At 38.1% G+C, this 22,874-nt stretch overlaps 1 protein-coding gene and 1 long non-coding RNA gene across 2 annotated transcripts in view; both read left to right on the forward strand.

Moving 5' to 3' along the window:
• LOC134805504 (uncharacterized) overlaps window positions 1-22,874 on the forward strand; it is a 407,355-nt gene that overhangs the window by 22,016 nt on the left and 362,465 nt on the right. The gene's annotated exons all lie outside the window — the stretch shown is intronic.
• Window positions 21,247-22,874, forward strand: part of LOC134805110 (neuropeptide SIFamide receptor-like) — a 132,570-nt gene continuing 130,942 nt past the window's right edge. The window contains exon 1 of the mRNA XM_063778413.1: window positions 21,247-22,080. Within this exon, the coding sequence (XP_063634483.1) occupies window positions 21,537-22,080 (544 nt within the window). The 5' untranslated portion in view covers window positions 21,247-21,536. The remainder of the gene's footprint in view (window positions 22,081-22,874) is intronic.

A 22,874-nucleotide genomic window follows, 5' to 3' on the forward strand; every position in this document is an offset into this window, starting at 1 on the left:
ACACATCTCAGGCTGGCATGTATCGGAGGAGATGTCGTGCTCAGACCACAGATGGATTCGATTCGACATTCAGGTAAAAACACTCACAGCAGTGCCTAGAAGGGACCCACGTAGGACTAATCGCGACCTCTACACCCTGCGGTTAAACACAATACTGGAACAGCAGGAGGGTCCCCAGAGGATAGAAGGCATAGCTGAGATAGAAGAACAGGTAAGCACCCTTACAGACACCATCCTGGACTGCTACCATCAGGCATGTCCCTTAACTACCCCATCAACTAGAAGTGGAAGGAAGAACAACTGGTGGGGACCTGAGCTGGAGAGACTCAGAGGCAAGATGAGGAGACAACTAAACAGAGCTATGAACACTGGCACTGACGAGGACTGGGATAGCTACAAGTCCACCAAGGCCAAGTACAAGAAACGTCTCAGGTACAGAAGCACAAACTCCTGGCGCAAATTCTGTACAGACATTGAGACCACCATGCAGGCTAACAGGGTAAGGAAGGTTCTCTCCAACAACTCAACCATAACCTTAGGATCCTTACGTAAGCCTGACAACTCTCTCACCAACTCACCGGAGGAGGCGGAACGGGTCCTAGTGCAAACACACTTCCCGGACTGCGTGATATCGCACCCAGTAAGTTGGGAGGAGGAGGAGACCACTCCGTCGGAGGACGAGTGGCAGCAGACACATGAGGTAATCAGCCCGCAGCGCACGCAGTGGGCCATAAACAGTTTTGACTCCTTCAAATCTCCAGGAATGGACGGGATCTTCCCTGCGCTACTCAAATGGGGCGGGAGGCATCTCACTTTGAAGCTGACCACCGTTCTGCGTGCCTGTCTGGCTCACAGGTACGTGCCGAAGCGGTGGAGAGAGGTCAAAGTCATCTTCATACCGAAACCAGGTAAAAGCGATTACTCGGATCCCAAATCCTTCAGGCCCATCAGCCTGACCTCCTTCATGCTTAAAACCTTGGAGAGGTTGTGCGATAGGCAACTGAGGGAGAGGGTGCTGAGTAACGTGCCCCTGCATCCCAACCAACATGCCTACAGCCCTGGCAAGTCTACAGAATCGGCGCTTCATGCAGTGGTAAGCAAAATTGAGGTAGCGATTAAAAACAGGTCCATGTGCTTAGGAACCTTTATAGACATAGAAGGAGACTTCGACAGGACTAGGTTCAGCAACATTGCAGCAGCACTGGTAAGACACGGTGCGAATGCAGTTATGACCAAATGGATAAACAACATGTTGAGCCAGAGGGTCATAAAACTTGGGACAGGCGAGACACAGCAGGCATTAGTGGCGAAGGGATGCCCCCAAGGGGGAGTTCTATCGCCACTCTTATGGAACCTAGTGGTGAACGACCTCATAACAACATTAAACAACAACCACTACTACACAATCGGCTATGCTGACGACATAGTGATACTAACGAGCGGCAACCACTCAGGTACGGTATGCGATGTCACCCGCTCTGCACTAGCCATCGTGGAGCGCTGGTGCGTTAACAACGAACTCACAGTCAATCCCCGAAAGACGGAGCTGGTAATGTTCACCAACAAACGCAATTTGGGAAACTACCACCTTCCCAAACTGTTCAATACAGAACTCCAACTATCTTCAGAGGTAAAGTATCTAGGGGTAATACTTGACAACAAATTGAATTGGAGTAATCACCTAAATGGCAAAATTGATAAGGCTACAGTCGCGTTCTGGCAATGTCGTAGGATGGTGGGTAGAACCTGGGGATTAACTCCCAGGCTAACTCTATGGCTTTACCAGGCAGTGATAAGACCAATAATAAGCTACGGTGCGATAGTATGGTGGCCACGCAGCAAACTATCCATTGTGGAGGCTAGACTACAACGACTCCAGAGGTTGGCCTGTATGGCGACAACGGGCTGCATGAGGACAACACCAACCGCGGCCCTGGAAGCCTTACTGGGCCTCCCGCCGCTGCACCTCTTTATACAACAAGAAGCGCTGGCTGCGGCGGTACGTCTAAAAAAATCTAATCTCTGGAGACCGCCTAGGGTGCCACACACCGAAATCCTCTACGAGGCCATAGGTAAGGAACCGCTTATAGAAGCGGTGACCGACAGGATACCCAAGCAGTTCGTCTTCGACAAGAAATACAAAATACAATTACACGAAGAACCCCATGAAGGACTCAACCCAAGGGAGCTGAGAATCTTCACGGACGGATCAAAAACAAGGTCAGGCACTGGCGCTGGGGTTTTCTCAGAGGACCTAAACATACACATCTCGACACCACTTGGTGCCCATAACACAGTCTTCCAGACGGAATGTATGGGCATTATAATGGCAGCACACGCAATCGTCTCAAGGGAAGTAATGGACTACCCCATCCGCATACTCTCTGATAGTCGATCAGTACTACAAGCTCTACAAAGTTATACTCTCACTTCAGGGCTAATTTACGAATGTCACAAAGCTCTGTCAGAGGTATGTACCACCAATGGCGTAACTCTGCAGTGGATCAAAGGACACAGCAACTCACGAGGTAACGATGCAGCCGACATCCTGGCGAGAGGTGGCTCGGAACTGAAGGTGGCAGGACCTGAGCCAATCCTACCTCTGCCATATGCCTGGCTCCGGAACACGCTGCGACACAACACCAAGGTAAAACACCAACAATACTGGTCTAACCTAGGCACCTGCAGGCAGGCAAAGGAAGCCCTCCCGACACTCAACCCCAATCTGTCGCGGAGACTTCGACAGCTGAAGAGACCACAGCTCCGGCTTATAGCCGGGGCAATAACTGGACACGCCTCATTTAACAAGCACCTACTAACCCTACGTGTTACAGATAGCCCCCTCTGCAGAGCGTGCATGGAGGCAGAGGAGACAGCCGCCCACGTCATTCTCGAATGCCCAGGGGTGGCAAAATACCGGGCACAACACCTCGGCTCACCGGGGTCTCTCCCAGAAGTCGTCGGCAACGTCAAGGGTCTGCTAGGCTTCTTGGTAGAGTTGGGTTGGCAGGAATAGTGCCGCCAACCCAATACGCAAAATAGGCGCGATATTATGACGTCGAGTTGCGGAAACCAAGCCCGCGAAAACCTATAACCTATATATTATTGCGGCGCTATGCGAATCGCGCCGATAGTAGTTTGCGACAGCCAAATGTCATGGCGTTGTAAATTTGAGCCCTATTGTGTCTTTTGCTGCAGGATGTTCTATGCTCAAATATTGCTCGTATATTAACAAAGTAGTAAGTATTTATATAACAACCAACATAAATCCACAGCAATTCTTGTGTTTGACGTTCCGCGCGCACGAAGTCGCGGGCAACAGCTACGAGGGTGGTCCCAGAAGTGACCGACCTGACACACTTAAAGAGGTTTTTATTTTGAGTAAATACTTTTTTAAAACAGAATACCTCTTTATAAAGTTTAAATTTGAAATTCGAACACATAGCGTCGTTTGTCTTTTGTTTAGTAGCCATCAATAGTGAACGCTGTGAACAAATTTTCCGACATGGAGAAAATTGGCCATCGTTATGTGATACAATACTTTCATTTGAAAGGTTTTAGTCCAACTAGTATTAAAACGGAGCTAGATTCTACTTTGGGGGAGTCTGCTCCATCGTTTACAACAGTAAAATATTGGGTGGCAGAGTTTAAACGAGGTCGCTCTAGTTGTGAAGATGAACATCGATGTGGTCGACCAAATGAAGTGACTACGCCAGAAACTGTAAAAAAAATCCAGAAAATGGTATTAGATGACCGTCGATTGAAAGTACGCGAGCTAGCAGACATGGCAGGTATTTCAAAAAGTGCTGTACATCGCATATTAACTGAAAATTTGGATATGAAAAAGATGTGCGCAAGGTGGGTGCCGCGATTGCTCACAGACGAACAAAAAATACATCGCGAAGATATTTCGACCGAGTGTTTGGCAAAATTTCACAACAATAAAGCGGAGTTTTTGCGGCGTTATATTACTATGGATGAAACGTGGGTGCATTATTTCACACCAGAGACGAAAGAACAGTCGAAGCAATGGACTCGAAGAGGAGAACCGGCCCCAAAGAAGGCTAAAACAGTTCCATCAGCAGGAAAGGTCATGGCCTCCGTTTTTTGGGATTGCCGTGGGATAATCTTCATAGATTATCTTCAGAAAGGAAAGACTATCAATGGCGAGTATTATGCCAACCTTTTGCATCAATTGAGTGAAAAAATCTGTCAAAAACGACCACATCTGGCGAAAAAAAAAATTTTGTTTCACCAAGACAATGCACCAGTACACACGTGTGCCAAGGCCATGACCAAAATCCGCGAGTTAAAGTTCGAATTACTTCCTCATGCACCCTATTCGCCTGATTTGGCCCCTTCCGATTATTTTTTGTTTCCTAATTAAAAAAAAATGGCTTGGTGGTAAAAGATTTGCCAGCAATGATGAAGTGGAGGCTGCGGTTGATGGGTATTTTGAAGACCTCGACAAATCTCACTACAAACAAGGTGTTGAAGCTCTCGAACATCGCTGGGCTAAGTGCATGGAACTAAAAGGAGATTATGTAGAAAAATAATAAAAAAAAGTTTAGATTTTCTTTTGTTTTCTTTGTCAGGTCGGTCACTTCTGGGACTACCCTCGTAGTATTAAATATACGCGTAAATGCCAAAATCCCTCTCTGGGTTCGCAGAATTATTGCGTTTCGTGCTAACACCAGATGTCGTTACTGCATGTTTATGAGTCTGTGCACCTTGTTATTAAGGTTTTGCTATTTCGTCTGCTCTATGGGAAAGTTTTATCGATTGCAATGGGGTTGGGGAAGCGTTTACCTATTTCTCTTTTGCATATTTTGCTAGGGATTTAAAAAATATGTAGTCTGGAAACTTCACAACTACATAGCAAAGTACATTGATTGGTGTAGGTAGTTGTTATCTTTGCCTTTTCTCCTAAAATGCTTTAACTTTGTTGCCAAGGATTGAAGAAATGCCGTGTTATTTTTGTAAAGAAATTGAGAAACCAAGAGCGATGCTATTAATATTTATATGTGTAGATAGATCGGTGTCTCCTTGACAATGATCTAATCTTCCAAATATATATTTCCTCTGTAAGTATATCATTTATTTATGTTACTGTGTATCGCATTGATAACCAAAGGAAATATTAAAACATAAGAGAAGTTAAATATAACTAATCAAGCTTTTCGTAAGGCTAGGAAAAGTAAAATATATTATTTTCCAGCAACCGCCTCAACTAAACAGAATTAGAGCAATTAGAAACTGAACTAAGCTACGCTCGAGAAGGCAAAACAATATCATTCGAATTTTAATCAACTGCCTCTTTGAGGGCTTACAAAGTTCTAAAATATTAAATTAGAATATAAATGAGAACTATTAACTTACGGCTCGATTCGGAAAATGAATTAGATTTCTACTAGACTTCAACAAGTTACGATACGGATAATTTAAAGATATTTGTAAGATAGATATGTCAAATTTGACATTTCTGCGATTCTGGAGGTCCTCTTGAACGATTTCGACCAGTTATGACAGATATCCAAGTCACATCTAGTCGATATCTAATGTAGATCTAGTTGATCTCTAAATCGTCTCAAGATCTTGTGATTATCTCGAAATCCGAATAGGCCTGTTAGTAGGTATACTGGTGAATAGATAGCACGATAAAAGGCCATGGCTACTCGTGTGTATAATTTAATTATTTTTATTACACAAAAGGGCAAGGTTTACATGAAGGGGCTGCATCTCTTGAATCCATGTATTTATATTTACCTACATAGATAAAGGATGTTTGTAATATCTCACTTCAATTTTACAAGAATTAAGTATGTTTACTACGTTTATAAAGGAATAATTTGAAGGTAAAAGGCGTGGGTGTAGACATTTAAAGGGCATGGAGGAGTAATGTACTTCAATGGAATTATTTACTTTTGCGACTACAAAAACACGTATCCCTTTTATTTATTTATGCTGGCATTTATTGTTTCATCAAAATGTTAAGAACATACCGGGCGTCGCCTGCAACACGAGCAAAAATTTTAACTGCAGGCTGTACTCCTCAAACTAACCAACATTTGCTCAGCAACTTTTAAAAATAACTTGTATTTTGATTATTAGAACACTTCAAAGTTTATTCTAAGAAGCAATGTATTGTGATTTTTTTATGTTTAAAACGTGACAAGCAACGTCAATTACACTGATGACAGCGTACATTGAAGGTAATATTTAATTTATATGAAAAGTAGGAAGTCTAAAGACTTCATAATTTTTAAAAGTCGCTATAAAAATGTTGGTTAGTTTAAGGAGTAAGTACAGCCTACAGTTTAAATTTTTGCTCGTGTTACAGGCTACACCCGGTATAAGTAGTTAAAAGCTTATTGTTACATAAATACAGAGTTCCATTGAAATTAGATTTTTAATCGGTTACCCTTTTCAGTCTCCAATAATATTTTTTATGTGTGTTGATCAAGATCATAAAGAAATTCAAACGTTAACCTGTGAAAGCATTCTGAAATGTATTTACCTAGTACTAGTTTTATCTTCGGATTTGCGCGCGGATGAGCATTGAACGCCAGATACCTGACATTAAAAGTTATGATATTTTATTAATAATTATTTATTTATTCCCACACTTCAAATTACTGTAAAACACAAAAGTGAAAATAGTAGAGAGGGTAGAGTCGAGGGTTTAATTGACTTAAGTAGTTAGATAAAAGAAGAAGAAGAAGAAGAAGAAGAAAGAAGAAGAAGAAAGAAGAAAGAAGAAGAAGAAGAAGGGCCGACCCCAAGTAAATGGGAAGGAGCCAGGCAAAAGAAGAGAATTAGTTAGATAAGGTCGCCGGAAGACGCTGGATGCGGGTCGCTTCCAACCGGTATGGAGGTCCAAGGGGGAGGCCTATGTTCAGCAGTGGACGTCTTATGGCTGTGATGATGATGATGATGAAGTAGGTATTTACTTATCCTTACATATTTTTTTATTTTTTTATAATTTGAAGTAGCCTGTATAACGATTGAAATACTAGAGGCTATTGTTTAATCAACCGTGTTGAAACTCGTGACCGTGTGCCCTTCAGGTAGGTATAAATATCGGAAAAGTTGCGGGGTTGAACAGTATTTTACTGATATTTTTCCTAATAAAGGTATTTTTGTACATACTTTGGATTTATTAATGTCACAGCCATTTGGTTTAATTAGCCAGCTAATTATCCAACAAGGCCATTCATTAAACGCCGGCATCCAGTTTGATACCTAGGCCGATAGTTAATTGAATTAGAATCACTCAACCTTAAACATCTTGGTGTATTGAAAGTCAGGCCTTTGAAAACGACTGATTCATTCAGCCAAGCGATTCAAATGTAACCTAAAAACTTAAATATAATGAAATAAATATAACCGTTCGAAATCGTGTATCGTTGAAAAAATTCATACCTACAACTTTACGTTACGCCACAGTTTTTTATTTGTAAAGGAGCCATCGTCGTCGTAAATTTAAGAGTTAGACTCTTGTCGGTGTAGCTCTCTCCATTTGACTCTATCCAGGAGGCATAGGACAGGTATAATGCGATGTGTATTCTGCCACCATTTAAATATTAAAATTATATTATTTCGCAGTCGTAAAGGCTGACCAGGAATATATGATCATTGTGAAGAGGGCGCTATTATTCTCATTTATATGGCAACAGTTCAGTATAGTCTGAACAATGTGGATTGGCAACTCGTTATTTTGACTTACATACTTTTATTCACTCTAATCATAATCAGAATCCAAATATTCGGTGTTCACATTTTTGTATTGTCGGTTTTTACCGTATAAAATTCATGTGTTTTCTGACGCGTCACACATAGGTCAAAATTACCTTACATAGAGTCTGCTACATTGTCAATCAACAAAATTGATCGTGTCCAAAGCAAAGAGAATAGAGTGTATAGAGAGTTATTGTCCTAGTAAATTTTGTAGTCACTGTAAATTTATTGCCATCGATCGACACAAGATTAAAACTAAAAATGAAAATGTACATAATGTATATCTTTGCCAATAGTAAATATTTTTCAAACACATCTTTGTTACTGTACTTAAGTATTTCCTCGCTTGTATAACATAACACTACAATAACCAAGTCGTAATAACCAGGCCCCAATTTCACCTCGGTTACAGGTGCGACAATTGTAAAATCACTGTTGCTGACGTCACAGGCATCCATGGGCTACGGTTACTACTTACCATCGGGCGGGCCGTATTCCTGTTTGCCACCATCATTGTTTTATTAAAAAAAACTTTATTATATCGGAAAAAAACAGATATTTCTTTTGCGAAGTTTCTGACAATTGTCAAGATTTAGAAGAATTGTAGGTAATTCTTGACAGGTAATGAGTTATATGTCGGAATTTCGTGACAATTGTAGTGTTTTTGTGACAATTGTCATAAACTTAGCAAGAGAAATATCTGTTTTTTTCCGATATAATAAAGTTTTTTTTAATAAAACAATGATGGTGGCAAACAGGAATACGGCCCGCCCGATGGTAAGCGGTAACCGTAGCCCATGGATGCATGTGACGTCAGCAACAGTGATGTTTTACAATTGTCGCACCTGTCACCGTGGTGAAATTGGAGCCAGGCCTTAATGACATTTTGATTTGTTTACCTGTCAGCTCTGGTGTTCATATTTAATTACACAAACGGGTCTACCGCGATATAATTTCATTGTTTTTAGCTCTGGTGTTAATTTGGAAATGTTTCGTAGCGAAATAGTTTAATTTCCCGAACGGTTCTTTTCCAGCAGTTTATTATTTACATTATTTACAATGTTTCGCTCTTGATTATGAATAGTTTTGGTCATTTTTTGACATTTATTATTTAATATTCAACACTTCAGTAGATACCTATTATTCAAGTAAACCGCCACAAAGACAATAACAACAGTGACAACCTATCATTAAAATTATTGCCAGTGTAAGAAATTAGTTCCAATGAAATTCCGCGACATGGCGCATGATCATATATTCCTGGTCATTCTTTAGAAAAAATATTGCATGCAACTATACATAAATAGTATGTTGCCACACTCGTCTTTAAAGCCTATCATTAATGTATCAAAGCATAAACTAGGTACTATATGTATTTGACATATTAGTTTCGTTATTTCGTTACATTATTTTAGTATATTATTTACGTTACATTTATATTATAATAATATAATGTTTGTATGTTTGTTTGTCAACGTGATTGTGTTAGTTAAACGATTGACATACTTTGACAAGACAGACTTTGCTAGTATTAGTATACTAGCAAAGTAGTAGTAGTAGTAGTAGTAAGTAGTAGTAGTAGCTTAGTTTTTGCTAGTGTAGTTTGGTTGTATTAGTGGATTTGTTAGGGCCTAACTTTATGAATGATTTTGGTTTGATTAATGTGACGAAACAAAAGGACTTTTCGTTTAAACGGAGGAAAATGGATACTAAAAATTACGATTTAATTATCCTTTTAAATACCAAATGTGTTAAAAACTTGATATTTATTCAGATAAGACTTTTTTATTAGTGATTTTTGGTTAATGAGAGTTAGTATCGTAAGTAATTTCTTTGCAATTGGACATTTTTTGAACAGAAAAAACATTACGTAAGAATCGTCCCTGCGGAAATTTTCTCTCCTCGACGCCACGTGGCGGGATCAGTTACACTCATTGGCAGTCAGCCCAGTAGTAAATCAACAAACAAAAGAAAATGATCTAAAGGACATCCGCTGCTGCTGGTGGCACGATAGGTTAGGGTTTTAAAGTCTTTTTATATTTTTTGTAATGTATTGTTTGTACATGTTTTTATAATTTTAAATGACCTAGCCTAAGAAGGAAAATAAATAAAGAGAATAAAAAGCATCAAAATAATTAGCGAACAGAAATAAATAATTGTAGAATAAGTTAATATATAATCCCTTTTTAAATTTATCGTTTGACATCATTAAATAAAATAAAATTCTTAAAAGGCTACGTTATAACCTCAAATTATTTACTTAACTATCGTTAGTGCTACTGGCTCTAAGCGTAGAAAAACGTTTCTCCAGATGTGACTCGCCCCGCGGTCGATTATTCGTCGATTAGAATCGAGTAATCGACCGAGACTGACGGCCCGATTCTAACTTTAAGAGCCAACAGGAGTGGTCATTTCTCCATACAAACGTACTCCTCGTTTTCCTCCGTGGTTTTTGAAGCTAGAGCAATGATTTTTTCAACACAGATTAATATTGTCAATATCTGTGTCGGACCGTTTTGCTTTTTTTGATATTTTTGTTTTTTAAGGCGCTAGAGCCCTTCAAAAATGGCCAAAATGACCTAATTGACTATGCCGCAATGAGAGGCGTGGCATTCAAAACTGATATCAATTAGCCAAAAAAGCAAAACGGTCCGACACAGATAATTTCATAATCATTTAGATTTCCAAATTTGGTTAAGTTTTGGAGGAGGAAACAGAGGAGTACGAAACCTCGATTTTTGAGATTTTTACACAGGATTTTTCGCCTTGTCCTTATCGCACTACTTTTAGGTGCCGCTTCCGTTAGCGAGACGGGTATATTTACCTAAAATGTTTAAAACTGAGCTCCTGTTTCGTCTTAAGATACGTCAATTAATACATCTAGAAACGATATGGATTAGATATGTCAGTCTCAAACAAGTGTCAAAATTGACGTTTCTTCAAACAAAAACATCACTTTTATCAACAACAATATCTAGTATTTGAAGTATCTCATTGTTCGAATACGGCTGTGACTTCCTTCGTGGTACCTGTATTCATTTGCACGGCTGCCGTTTGATGCTTCACGTGTATGAAAAGGGGTCATCGCAGAATAATTGAACCCTTATTGGACTTAAGATGGGGAATGTTAAAGTAAGTAATAATGTACCTTAGCTCTTTATATTTAGGAGTGACTGATTTTCGATGGATTTTGATTATTACTACGCCTAATATTTTTTTACGAAAAATATACCTTATGTTTTTATAGGCGGAGATTAAACTTTTGAAACCTGAATGCCTGTCAGACCTCTGTAGTTGAATTTATTGAACCTTACTCACATAAAAATATTTGAACATACCTACATACTTACTTAGAAACTTTATTTCTAAAGAGGTCCTAGATTGATCTAACACAGATATGAAAAACATAAAGTTGCTCTTATTATGAAATAAAAATTAATAAATGCCTAATTATTATTAAAGCTGATTTGGATACGCTTTAAACTTCATCATCAAAAATAAATAGAATGCCGATATTAACGATACACTATACAAAACACATATCCATTTCTATACTTATCCTTCAATATTAATATAGCGAAGTCATAACCCCAACATCTAGATTATTAGCCAAAATACCCTTCACAGTGATAGATGTCCGCGACACTGCAAGCATTTACCCTCTAACTATATTCAAATCGTTGTCTAGACAAGACATACCATTTGTATGGGATTGTTTAATGTTATGCGAGATTTTCTAAAGGCTGAAGCCGCTTTTATGGTTTTATTCTAGCTGTAAATAGGTACTAGGCAGTTTATTATCTCCTATTTAAATATATCATTTCTATCGTTAGGTACTTACTGTGCTACTGTGTTCGTCGTTGAATTGTTTTGGAGCAAAACTTAATGCAAATTATAATCGATACTTTGTTAAAACCTAAAAATATGTTTGTGGATTATCTGGAAGAAGCTACTTATTTTATGGTAAGGTCAGGGGAATTTCATGGTTTAGAATACCTAAAAGATTAATAACCACTTACAAGGCACTTTTAAAATAAATTAAAAATAGGTAAATAAATGAAATTTTACTTAATCAAATAACATGATATATTTTTTGTAACAAGATTTTCGGTTAATGACCAAAAAGTTATGTTAATAGTGTTTAATAATTATTTTAAACACTTTGTCTTTTTTATCAAACTAAAAATTAAGAAAGGCTTGCTATTAAAGTTTTATCTTATAGGTGTGTACTTATGTTTACTCATATTTCCTGTTAAGGTAAACGTACATAGTGCTCGACATGCTAATGCCCAATAGATGACACCTTGCTGTCACCTCTATTGACAATGACTTAAGTTTCAAGATGATATGTACTGGGACCGCGTCGAGGACCAGTACGTTTACCTTACCATTGCCAATCAACTCGAAGTTTTTGAACTAGTGACACAATAACACGTTATTGTGGAAGTACTTAGTCTCTGTAATTACATATGTAATCGTTTTATTCTAAGTTAGCTTGTTAGTTTATTTTCTTTGTTATCTATCTATTGTTTTATTATCTATCTTATTGTTTTTACGTCACGCATTTTTGTCATTTTCTTTGTGCCAAAAACGCGTATGACAAACCGGTGTAGTATATACAGGGTGTGGCCTGTAATAAGAGCAAACAATCAAACTGGAGATTCCTTGGAGTACCCAAAGTTACCACCAAGTGGTCCCGATGGTTCAAAATTCTTAATTTAGGAGAAATTTTAATTTAAAGTCAAGTTTAGCAAGCAATGGATTTTCACATTGCTTTACGGTCGCTTATCTGGCGTAAGATGTCATGGTACCGGGACGTCTTGGTACGCGCCTTTTAGTACAATTTATTTTAAAAATGAATACAGAGAAAAGTAGCTCTTATTATTAGGAAATCAGAACTCATTCAATGTGCAATGACACGTTATGTTTTGTTGACAAACTCAACTTTTTTTTCTATGTAATGGAAACAGTTTTTAAAATAATTTAATTTCGTAATAAAAACCTCCATAAAACACTTAACTTCATTACCTACCTATTTGAAAAATGGTTTGAACTTTGTCAATATTGACAACTGTCAAGCGAATGCACAACAATTATTTATGTAATCCAATCTTATTTATGATTGAATTACATGATTGAACGGTGGAGCCAGAAGACGTTCAAACCAAGCTGTTGCACCGCAAACGATTTCCCGATAGGAGGCATACTGACAGTGACATCGTCAACGTTGAACGTAGTGCCACGTTTGCGGGACAACGAGCCTGCCTGTGCCCGGGGCCCGGGACGGCGGTGCAGCCTATCAGCCAGCGTGCAGGCGGTGATATTCGAGTCAGTTGCTGGCGGTATACCAGAGAATACTCCGCAATTTTGGACAACTACCAGTACCAATAAATCAAAACTATGTGTATTCTATTAGATTTGAGGAGAAAAAGTACCTCATACATAATGAAGTCATTTGATAAAATAAGGATACTTAATGATACATCACATCGAAAAAAGAAAAAGCACAAAAGCAATCTATCGGGCAAGATTATGAATGGAAACTGAAAAGTGTTATTCTTATAAATTTGTTAGATGTGTTAATGTAAGTACTTGTGTTATGTAGTTGTTTAAAATTAATAAACACAGTAACTATACGTGTTTGTTCATTATTTTTTTCTTGGTGATGTAATTATTTACATGAAGCGAAAGATGTAGAGGGATATGCTTAGCCCAATTTCCATCCATGGGCAACTAATTACTATGTGCGATCAGTACAAGTATCTGGGTAGTATGATGCACCATTCTGGGAATGTGGATGCAACATTCAACACCGAATAGCCGCAGCTTGGCTAAAATGGTGAGAAGTGACTGGTGTTACGTGTGACAGAAGAGTGCCGGTCAAACTCAAGGAGGGTCTGGTATACAAAAGTATACTAAGGCCGGTTCTTATGTATGGCAGCGAGACGTGGGCAACGATTCAAAGACACGTAAGTCGCCGAAATGAAGATGCTGAGGTGGATCTGCGGCGTTACCAGGCTTGACAGAATCCATAACAAGTACGTACAAGGAGGCGTAGGCGTGCGCGACATCGCCGATAAAATGCAGGAGAGCAGGCTGCGATGGTATGGTCACGTAAAAAGAAGGCCTTCTGACTACGTAGGAAATTTGGCACTACAACTTTCCATTACAGGTCGAAGATCTAGTAGGGCAGACCCAGAACAAGATGGAAAGATGTAGTGCTAAAGGACATGAGTGACTGCAAGTTATCCGAGCACGATGTCGTGGACAGGGCGAAGCGGAGAAGGTTAAGCAGGAGAGCTGACCCCACCACCATGTGAGAATAAATAGCTAGGAAGAGAGAGATAGACGTAGCTACGACCTGGTCAAAGTGATCTTTGTATGAGAAATAAAGCTTTCCATTTCAAAAACTTCTTGGAAACTTTCACTTTCCACAACTTCCACATCTGTACTGTACATGGCTCTAAAGCGACCAACTAACCAAATTGGTTGGCCGTTCTTTAGTGTTATCGAAGGTACTTTATCACGGAAAAGAACAGAGGGCCGAGCTAAGATGCCAATCGTTTGCGCTTGTAGCGAACGAAACGGTTATCTCTCTCTATCAGTCGTCGATATTAGTGCGACAGCGAGAGAGAGAGAGAGAGAGACATTAGCGTGTCGTTCACTACGGCGCAAACGATTGGCATCTTGGCTAAGCACCCTGTACATATTTAGTACTTTGCTACAACAAGTACGTTGCGTTTTATTATAAGTAAAGTTCATAATTCTTCTTTTCATTACGCACAGACTCTACCACTGTTTTCTACCGGAGTGCGTCGCCTTTCAAAAAGTTCATAATTATTGTATTAAACCTTCACAGTCACAAGCCATAAACCACGCATTGCAAATTTAGGGATTGTTTACTCTATTCCTACATACATGACAATGTACGTCAAGTTGCAAAATCAAAATAAAGCAAAATAGAAATAATAAAATTTATTATGAATTAATCAGTTATGCACGTGAAATATGTAACATGATATTAACGAAACAAGAGTAAATGTTAACCGAGCTTTATTTTCAACTCAGAGCTACGAATGTGGGTGCACGGTCACCGTACGCCGTGTACATACAGCCAGATGAATTAGCTGTGAAATTCTTCGTTCGTTTTGAGACTTTTGAGAAGGCCCTACACCTAGTATTGCACATGTCGATGTCGTGTCGGAGCGGAGTCAAACGGAGAACAGGTTGTACCGTCGTTCGCAGTCGTTGTTGTTGAAAGGAAACATTCTTACAAAATTTTAAAAGTGCAAGTTATCTCGTGAATCGTGAAGTTATCCAGTAAGATTGGCATAATTATTATCAGTGATTTTATAAAAGTGCGCATTTTTTGTTGGAACTGCTTAATAAACAGCTCAAGTTACTTTATAGCATCTCATTTCGCCCTTTTCCCGTCAGGTCCATTTGATAAGAAAACTGTTAAGTAATGTTGAAAGATGTGACTATTTAATTAGAATTGCATATGCTTATAAAGCAATATTGATGTATTTAATAAGTTTTTCAATATTATTGAAAACGATCGTAAACGTCAATGTCAAGTATTCCGACTGGACACATAATGTCTGCAGTACATTGCTGGGTCGATTAATTTTGTTAGAAAATAATCAAAAAAAATTTTTCATTTTAATTAATTGAAACTATTTGGACTTAATTCCTAACTAGTTAAAGGGTGTGTACTTTAATTTTTTGCTCTTATTACAGGCCACACCCTGTATATGTTTACGTAAAACGAAAACCTTATATAGTTCTATGTTCACGTAAATTCTATAATAGCTACTAATTTCCCAATAACTACTGTATGTACCAGTTATTGGAATATGAAAAGCTTGTTATGATATGGAAATTTGAGTAGTAGTAGTTAATCAAACAGATACTGCGTCGTGACGTGACACATTATACGACGCAGTTGCTGAATGGGTCAGATGTGCAAACACTGCTTTGTTTGGATAGGTTTCTATTTTCCCTCCTCCCAGTCCTCCCAGTGTCACAGTTCTAGGTAATACAAAATAACATACACTATAGATAGAGTACTAAAATGTACGTCGAAACTTCATCTCTACTATTATGAATACCTAAACCGGTATCTTGATGAATTAGGTACTATGAAATACGCTCATAATTTGGTTGATCATATTACAAAGGTTTACGCATGCGAAAAACATCCAAGCCAAAGAGTTAGCCGCGACCACGACCAGTGAAACCTGTGCCGAAACGTCGGTAAATAAAGGTAATAAAATAATTCGCGATAGACTCGTCTATAAATGTGAGTTAATATGTGTTCAAAACGCGAAAGTTTTAAATAATATGAACCAAGAAAGATATAATATTTAAAACTTTTGCGTTTTAAATACATATTAACTCACTTTATAGACGGTAAAAAAAATTAATAGACGATAGACCCGTCTATAAATGTGCGTTAACCAAGAATAGTAGTTTGTGTTACAAGGGATCAAAATGATATATTTCCGTCAAGGGCGTACATTGAATCCTGAATGAAGCGATGGATTGTACTATAGAATCCCGAACGTATTGAGCCACTGTTACAATTTATTATTTTAAGGGATCTTAAATTAAAAGATTATAAAGAAAAAAAAACAACATTATAGTTACTACGTTTATTGTTACAAGAGGAAAATATGAAATATCTACCCGGGGCCTTAAGGGCCTTGCGTATGGTACAATAAAAAATTAAATCTAGCTTTTACAAAATTTAACCGAATCTATTAAGGACCGGAGAGCAAATGTGGGTCTAGCGACTACCTACCCTTACGATTGAACACTTTTAAGCAGATATTGTTATTAAATTGCTAGAATGTTGGGCGCCGCAGAAGTAAATTAAGTTTGGAAAAAGCTGATCTTGTCCGTAGAGTTTAGGGTACCAAACATCACCGCCACGTCATCAAAAGCTCAGGTACAGGGCTAAGGCAGCACTCGCCGACCGCCAGACAACGCTGACAACCGGGCACACAAGGGGGTAGAAGCCCGCGCCAGGCGGACTTACAGGTAAAATGTAGACCTCGCTGTGGAAAAACGGCCCGCAGATATGTTTTTGCATCGATATATCAACACAAGCGAGGTCTATAAATTGTGGGCTCATAGGCCCCGGAAATTCGGCGGCATGGACGCCAGTATTTCACCCGGATCAAAAGGGAGATGACTCCCGATGGGATTGAACGTCGCCTCAAAAGGCTTTTTGGCTGCGGGACACAGCAAACGAAAATCCCGAACGTAGTGAGGGATTCTAAAGTAGAATCCTGAGCGTAATGAGGGATTCAAGTGTTAACGCCCAAGACGAAATAATTTTGGTACCGTGTGACACATACTGCTTTTCACATCAACTATGAGGAAAATAAAAAAATAAATAAATGAGGAAATTATCATGTATCAAAACACTATTTAAGCTAAAAAAATTGTATGTAAAAATGAAAAAAAAAATGTGTCCTATAACATAAAAGTACCACTTTGATCCCTCCTAGCAGGGAAAAAAAAGCCCCTTTCCGAATAGGTGATGTGAAAAATGTTTTTGAAATAGTCTCACATAAATAACGTAAATTAAAGTTGTGCTGCGATTTATCAAAGCTTTAAATATTTAATAATAAATTAAGATATTCTCATGGGCCGCGGCAGCTTGAAATAGGAAACGTGGAGAATAGATGAAAATACAAAATAATACAGTATAACAGTAATTTATTGCAGTGGAGTATCTTCGCTCGTTTATTTATCACCTACTCGTATTAAAAATTATTTTATTATGCAAGCTTATCAATCACTTCCGGCTCGATTCGGGAAATGAATTAGAGATTAACTAGATACGATATAGTAAAGATATGTGACGTTCCACGGAAAAAGGTACCTTTGGGCGGCTGGCGCTTACGTCGCATAGCGCCGAAATAATATTGGAGCGGCGTTAATAATAGCGTAAGCGCCAACCGCCATAAGGTACCTTTATCCGTGGGACGTCACATATCTTTACTATATCGTATCTAGTTAATCTCTAATTCATTTCCTGATCGCGCCGTTCGTCTCGCCTGTCGATGCGGGTTCAACCGGGTGCGGGTGCGCCAATTTCATATAACTGTATGTCCCCATCTGCGTTAGAGGTTACATGTTATTGTTTGAATTCACCACATGTGGGGTTGCTTGGTTCAAAAATCATATTTGTTTATTTGTATAGTCATGTACATGGGATGTTATTACAGTTATACAGGAAGCTTCCATGACACCCTGTCAGGGCACACAAATTTTCTTATATCTAGCTTAATACTAAAGTACATTACAGGCCATGCATGCTATTATTATGTCTAATATTTTGAATTAATGTATAATTAATAATTAGTCAGAGCGAATTTCGTATTAAGTTGAATGTCAATGTTAGTTTGATTACAATTTTTGGTATAAGTAGTGCGGCTAGCTTTCATCATTTAAAAAGTTATCCACTGAGTAATAGCATTTTTGTATTAGGAAGGTTTTTAGTTTTTTGTGAAACAGTTTGTCATTTGGTTCCAATTTGATCTCATCGGGTATCTTGTTTACTACTTGGATACATACGAAATGGGGCCCGTTTCTACAGATGGCTAATTTAGAGCTTGGTGTTTTTAATTTGTTTCTATACTGGCTTCTAGTTTTCTATGTATCCAATTTAGCTTCAAATAGATCGGGGTTTTGATAAGGTTTAAAGGAAAATAAAATGAAACTTACAGAGAAAATGTGGTAACATTTGTGTCTATTGGGTAAATAGTTTTCTTTAAACATGCTTGAAACTTTAGGGGTGTCACATACGCTCTGAAGATCATTTCACACGATATCTCGTCGTAATGAAAACAGATTAGATTAGTCTAATGTCTCAACGAGTAGGTGATAGGTATTCATTTTGTAAAATCCTGTCCTATATTTTTAGCTTTGATTTGAATTCAATGTTCATCAACGTTTCATTATTTATATATATATATATATTTGTTTCGTTTATACTTATAAAAAATAAATTAAACATGTTATAATACAAATTGGTAATATAGGAAAACGGATACAAAAATTCGCCCAAGAGCACAACAGCTATGATTTAGCCTGAAGTAACCCCCGCGTAGTACAGTCGACGTCAAACATATGTTTACATTTTTTGCCTTATTACAAAGGAGTAAGGTGCAAAAGTGTAAACATATTTTTGACTTCGACTTAACACGGTTTACTCAAGCATCTTACCGTTGTTAGAGCAACTATTTGATTTAAAACAAGCAATCTACGGCGACGCTGAGAAAAATAATAATAATGGAGTATATATAAAATATGAAACATGAAATCTTTTAAACGTAATAGGTAGGTAGCTATTATAATAACATTATAACATCAATATTTGTGCTAAACTATAATATAACTTTCTAGTACTAAAATCCTCTATGCCGCGGACTGATGTCGGAAATTGCAAAATAATGAGCGGTTCCTTATTGACAACTAAACTTGGTACAATTATACATTAGTTTTGTAGCACAACCGTTTCGCCTTTGTAGTTTTGAATTGTTTGAAGTGTTGCTATCGATCCCTTGATACCTTATAATATGACGTTATGATAGGGGAGCTCAAGAGGAGATTTATTTAGTGACTCGAGCGTGTCAGATTAATGTATGATTGACACCTTCACCACTTTTGGCTATCTATATTGCTCCGGTTGGTTGGTGGGCAGTTAACAAAATCGTTAAGTAGATTGTAGATTTGATTAGTTTAGTCCTCGTTAATGCTATAATTATGCTAATACTTAATCTGACAATTATTTGAACGCATTTTCTTAATCTGACGGATAATGTGCTTCGAACTTGTAACTTTTGACCTAAGATCGCAAAGCCAATATTGAATGGAGCCCAAGAAAACATGAGCTTAAACGAGATATCGTGTGAAATATTGTTCAAAAGTGACAAGACATTAATTTTCACTTATTAGTTTTAAGAAACACTAATGAATGTAACATAAATACTGAGAATACCGTATTTTACGCTTACGAGAATGAACATAATGACTTTCGGCTCGATTCGGAAAATGAATTAGATTTCTACTAGACTTCAATAAGTTACGATACGGATAATTTAAAGATATTTGTAAGATAGATATGTCAAATTTGACGTTTCCGCGATTCTGGAGGTCCTCTTGAACGATTTCGACGAGTTATGACTTAGATATCCAAGTCACATCTACTCGATATCTAATGTAGATCTAGTTGATCTCTAAATCGTTTCAAGATCTTGTGATTATCTCGAAATCCGAATAGGCCTGTTTGTCTTTTATGTATATACGGATGCTGTGAGTGTTGCGTGGCGTGCCGTGGACAATAAACATTATATTAAACTTTAACGGGAAGCTGCAATTTCTTTGTATATCCCGAACATTTTTATAATAAACTAATTTCGGGCATTTTAGTTTTGTTTTATTTATATCTCCGTTGACATTTGCTGGGACGTCAGTCTTTCCGTGACCACAGCTAGTGCAACTCAGCTGAAAAAACGTCGGAATTTAAAGTAAAAAACAATAAAATTATATCGCGGTAGACCCGTTTGTGTAATAAAATGTGTGTTCTTAACGCGAGAGTTTAAAGTGTTATAATATAATCGGTTTGTTATTTTTGCTGTAAAGAAGTTTTTATGTCACAAGTTAATAAGCTGTATAAAATTTGTGTAAAATTGGAGTTTAGTACTTAAGTTTATATCTTTTTTCTAGTTATAAACGTCTAGAGTACCGTTTATTTAACGCCCTCTTTTATACACATTCACTGCCAGCGACCCGCCAGGCGGGTTCTCTGTTCGTAGGTGCTTTTCGCTACATACGGTTTTTCTCGTGATGTCTACTACGCTCGTTGCGTGCAGCTCTCGCTGGCAGTAAATCCGTTACGAAGGTGAATGGTATACCGGTCATGAAAGTTTTTTAGAAGCTATTTAATTCTATCATACTCGAATGAAACCCACCAGATACATGGCATAAAGTCTCGAGGTGATACAATTTTCCTGGAATGTCATGGCGTAAATAGAAGTCATAGGTTGAGATTTCCCCTCAATGTTAAATTTGAATTGATCACCTTGTATATCAATATCATTGTTATCATTGCCTACCTCGGAGTAATTAACAATGGAGCCGCCATTAACAGGCGTTCCCCTCTGTCGAAAATAGGCGGCCAATGGTCAACCACATGTCAACCATATGTATGGACTGACGTTTATCTGACATGACGTACCTATACATTTGATGTGCCCCTCCCCCGCAAAAAGCGGCAGACTATTTTGTACCGAAAATTTTAGACATGGCGTCTCCGTTGGTTATATCCTCTAAGTTGCCTACTCTGAGTTTCTCTGCACTTAATAACGCGCTGACTGCATTCTGCGAGGCTCAAATTTGATTACGGGTCACTGTGATTAAAATTCATGAAATGCTAACGGTTTTCCATGCATATGCGACCTTCTGAGCCTAAAGACGTCAAGTTGAAGAAAAACAAACTTTATGATGTGTAGAATAGAAGTGATCTAGGATCCTTAATATCGTGGGTTGGTTTTTAGCCAAAATGCACATGCGTCGATTCCGAGCGGGCCTACGCCGTAGAGGCTACGCTCAGACGGCGCTCGACCGCCGCTACACACGCGCGTAGACCCTCTACGACCCAACGGGCAAACACTCCGAAACTTTCGTATTTTTCTATGACATAGAATTTTCGTAAAGTGCTGTGAAGTTTCTTTGCTGACGTTTGGTGTTTTGTGTAAGATATGACTTAATTTAAAATATTTAATATGGCTCCTTTAAGAATACCATCAGGTGATTTCTTTACGAACGATGTAAGCGAGTTCTTCAACTTCTCAACTCAGCATCCAAGTCACGAGACTCGCCACGGCCGACATAGGAATCACTCTCACCCACATCATTCAAAAAATCATATCGCGGACGTTATATCAAGTTCTATAATGGAAGTTTTAAATACTAAATTTGTGCCAGAGAACAGTGTGCTACCGGATCTGGAGCCGTTATCTACTCATATGGACATGGACCGTCATCATCCATTGAAGATGAACATTACAATGAACAGGTCTGATTTCGGTGTGATGAATGAGGAGGTGATGTATCGCCACAACGGAATAATGACGGCAGTGTACTGTGCCGCGTATTTGCTCGTGTTCGTGGTTGGGTTGATCGGGAACTGTTTCGTGATCGCGGTGGTGTATCGCTCGCCGCGGATGAGAACTGTCACCAACTTCTTTATCGTGAACTTGGCCGTCGCTGATATTCTGGTGATCGTGTTTTGTCTACCCGCTACGCTGATGTCCAACATTTTTGTTCGTGAGTACTGTTTTCTTCATTATATTTTTTAACATGCATTGTTGAATTTATTCGAAATTTTCTTTTGCTATTTATATATAGGTTTTTTTTTGTTTTATGTTTGAGAAGGTACATAGTACAGACAGATCAGAATACAAAATTACAAGGTAAGTTGTGTTTGTTTTTATCCACATACATGTTGGGAAAACTATGACTACGGCAGGCTACGTCATGTCACTACGAGCTTAGCTTAGCGGTGAATAAGTTAACCAATTGTTTTGCATAACTTGAAAACGGGAACAAAAAATAACGAGCTCAAAGACGTAACCTTTTATAAATCTTATTTCAGCTTTGGTCTCACGTAATGATATGTTAATTTGAAGCGTTTGTCGAAATTGTTCCAGAAATGCTCCATTTATTCTCGCATAATAATATCTTGTTCCGTTTGCCAACGGGATATTGAAATGCGTAATTTTTTTGGGTAAGTTGAAAATGGTCAAATTATTTTTTATATCGACTTAACGTGATACTGACGACTTGCGTAAAACCATTTATGTTATGACACTTATGACCTTGAACTATGAAACCAATATTTATTAATGTTGTAGGCTTCTATGACTAATGTTGTAGGGTTTTATGACTTTTACTTGGAGGCATTCGTGGACGGAGGGAGACACAATATTAAATAGTTCATAATAAGAATAATATTTAAAAAAATCTCTTTAGTCCATTGTTTTGTGTTTATTCATTTTAAAAATAATTCTAAGGCTAAAAAAAATGTGTCATGTGAGGCATTATGAAATCATTTATGTTAA

This window comes from Cydia splendana, chromosome 2 (assembly GCF_910591565.1).
Source record: "Cydia splendana chromosome 2, ilCydSple1.2, whole genome shotgun sequence".
NCBI classification, from domain to species: domain Eukaryota; kingdom Metazoa; phylum Arthropoda; class Insecta; order Lepidoptera; family Tortricidae; genus Cydia; species Cydia splendana.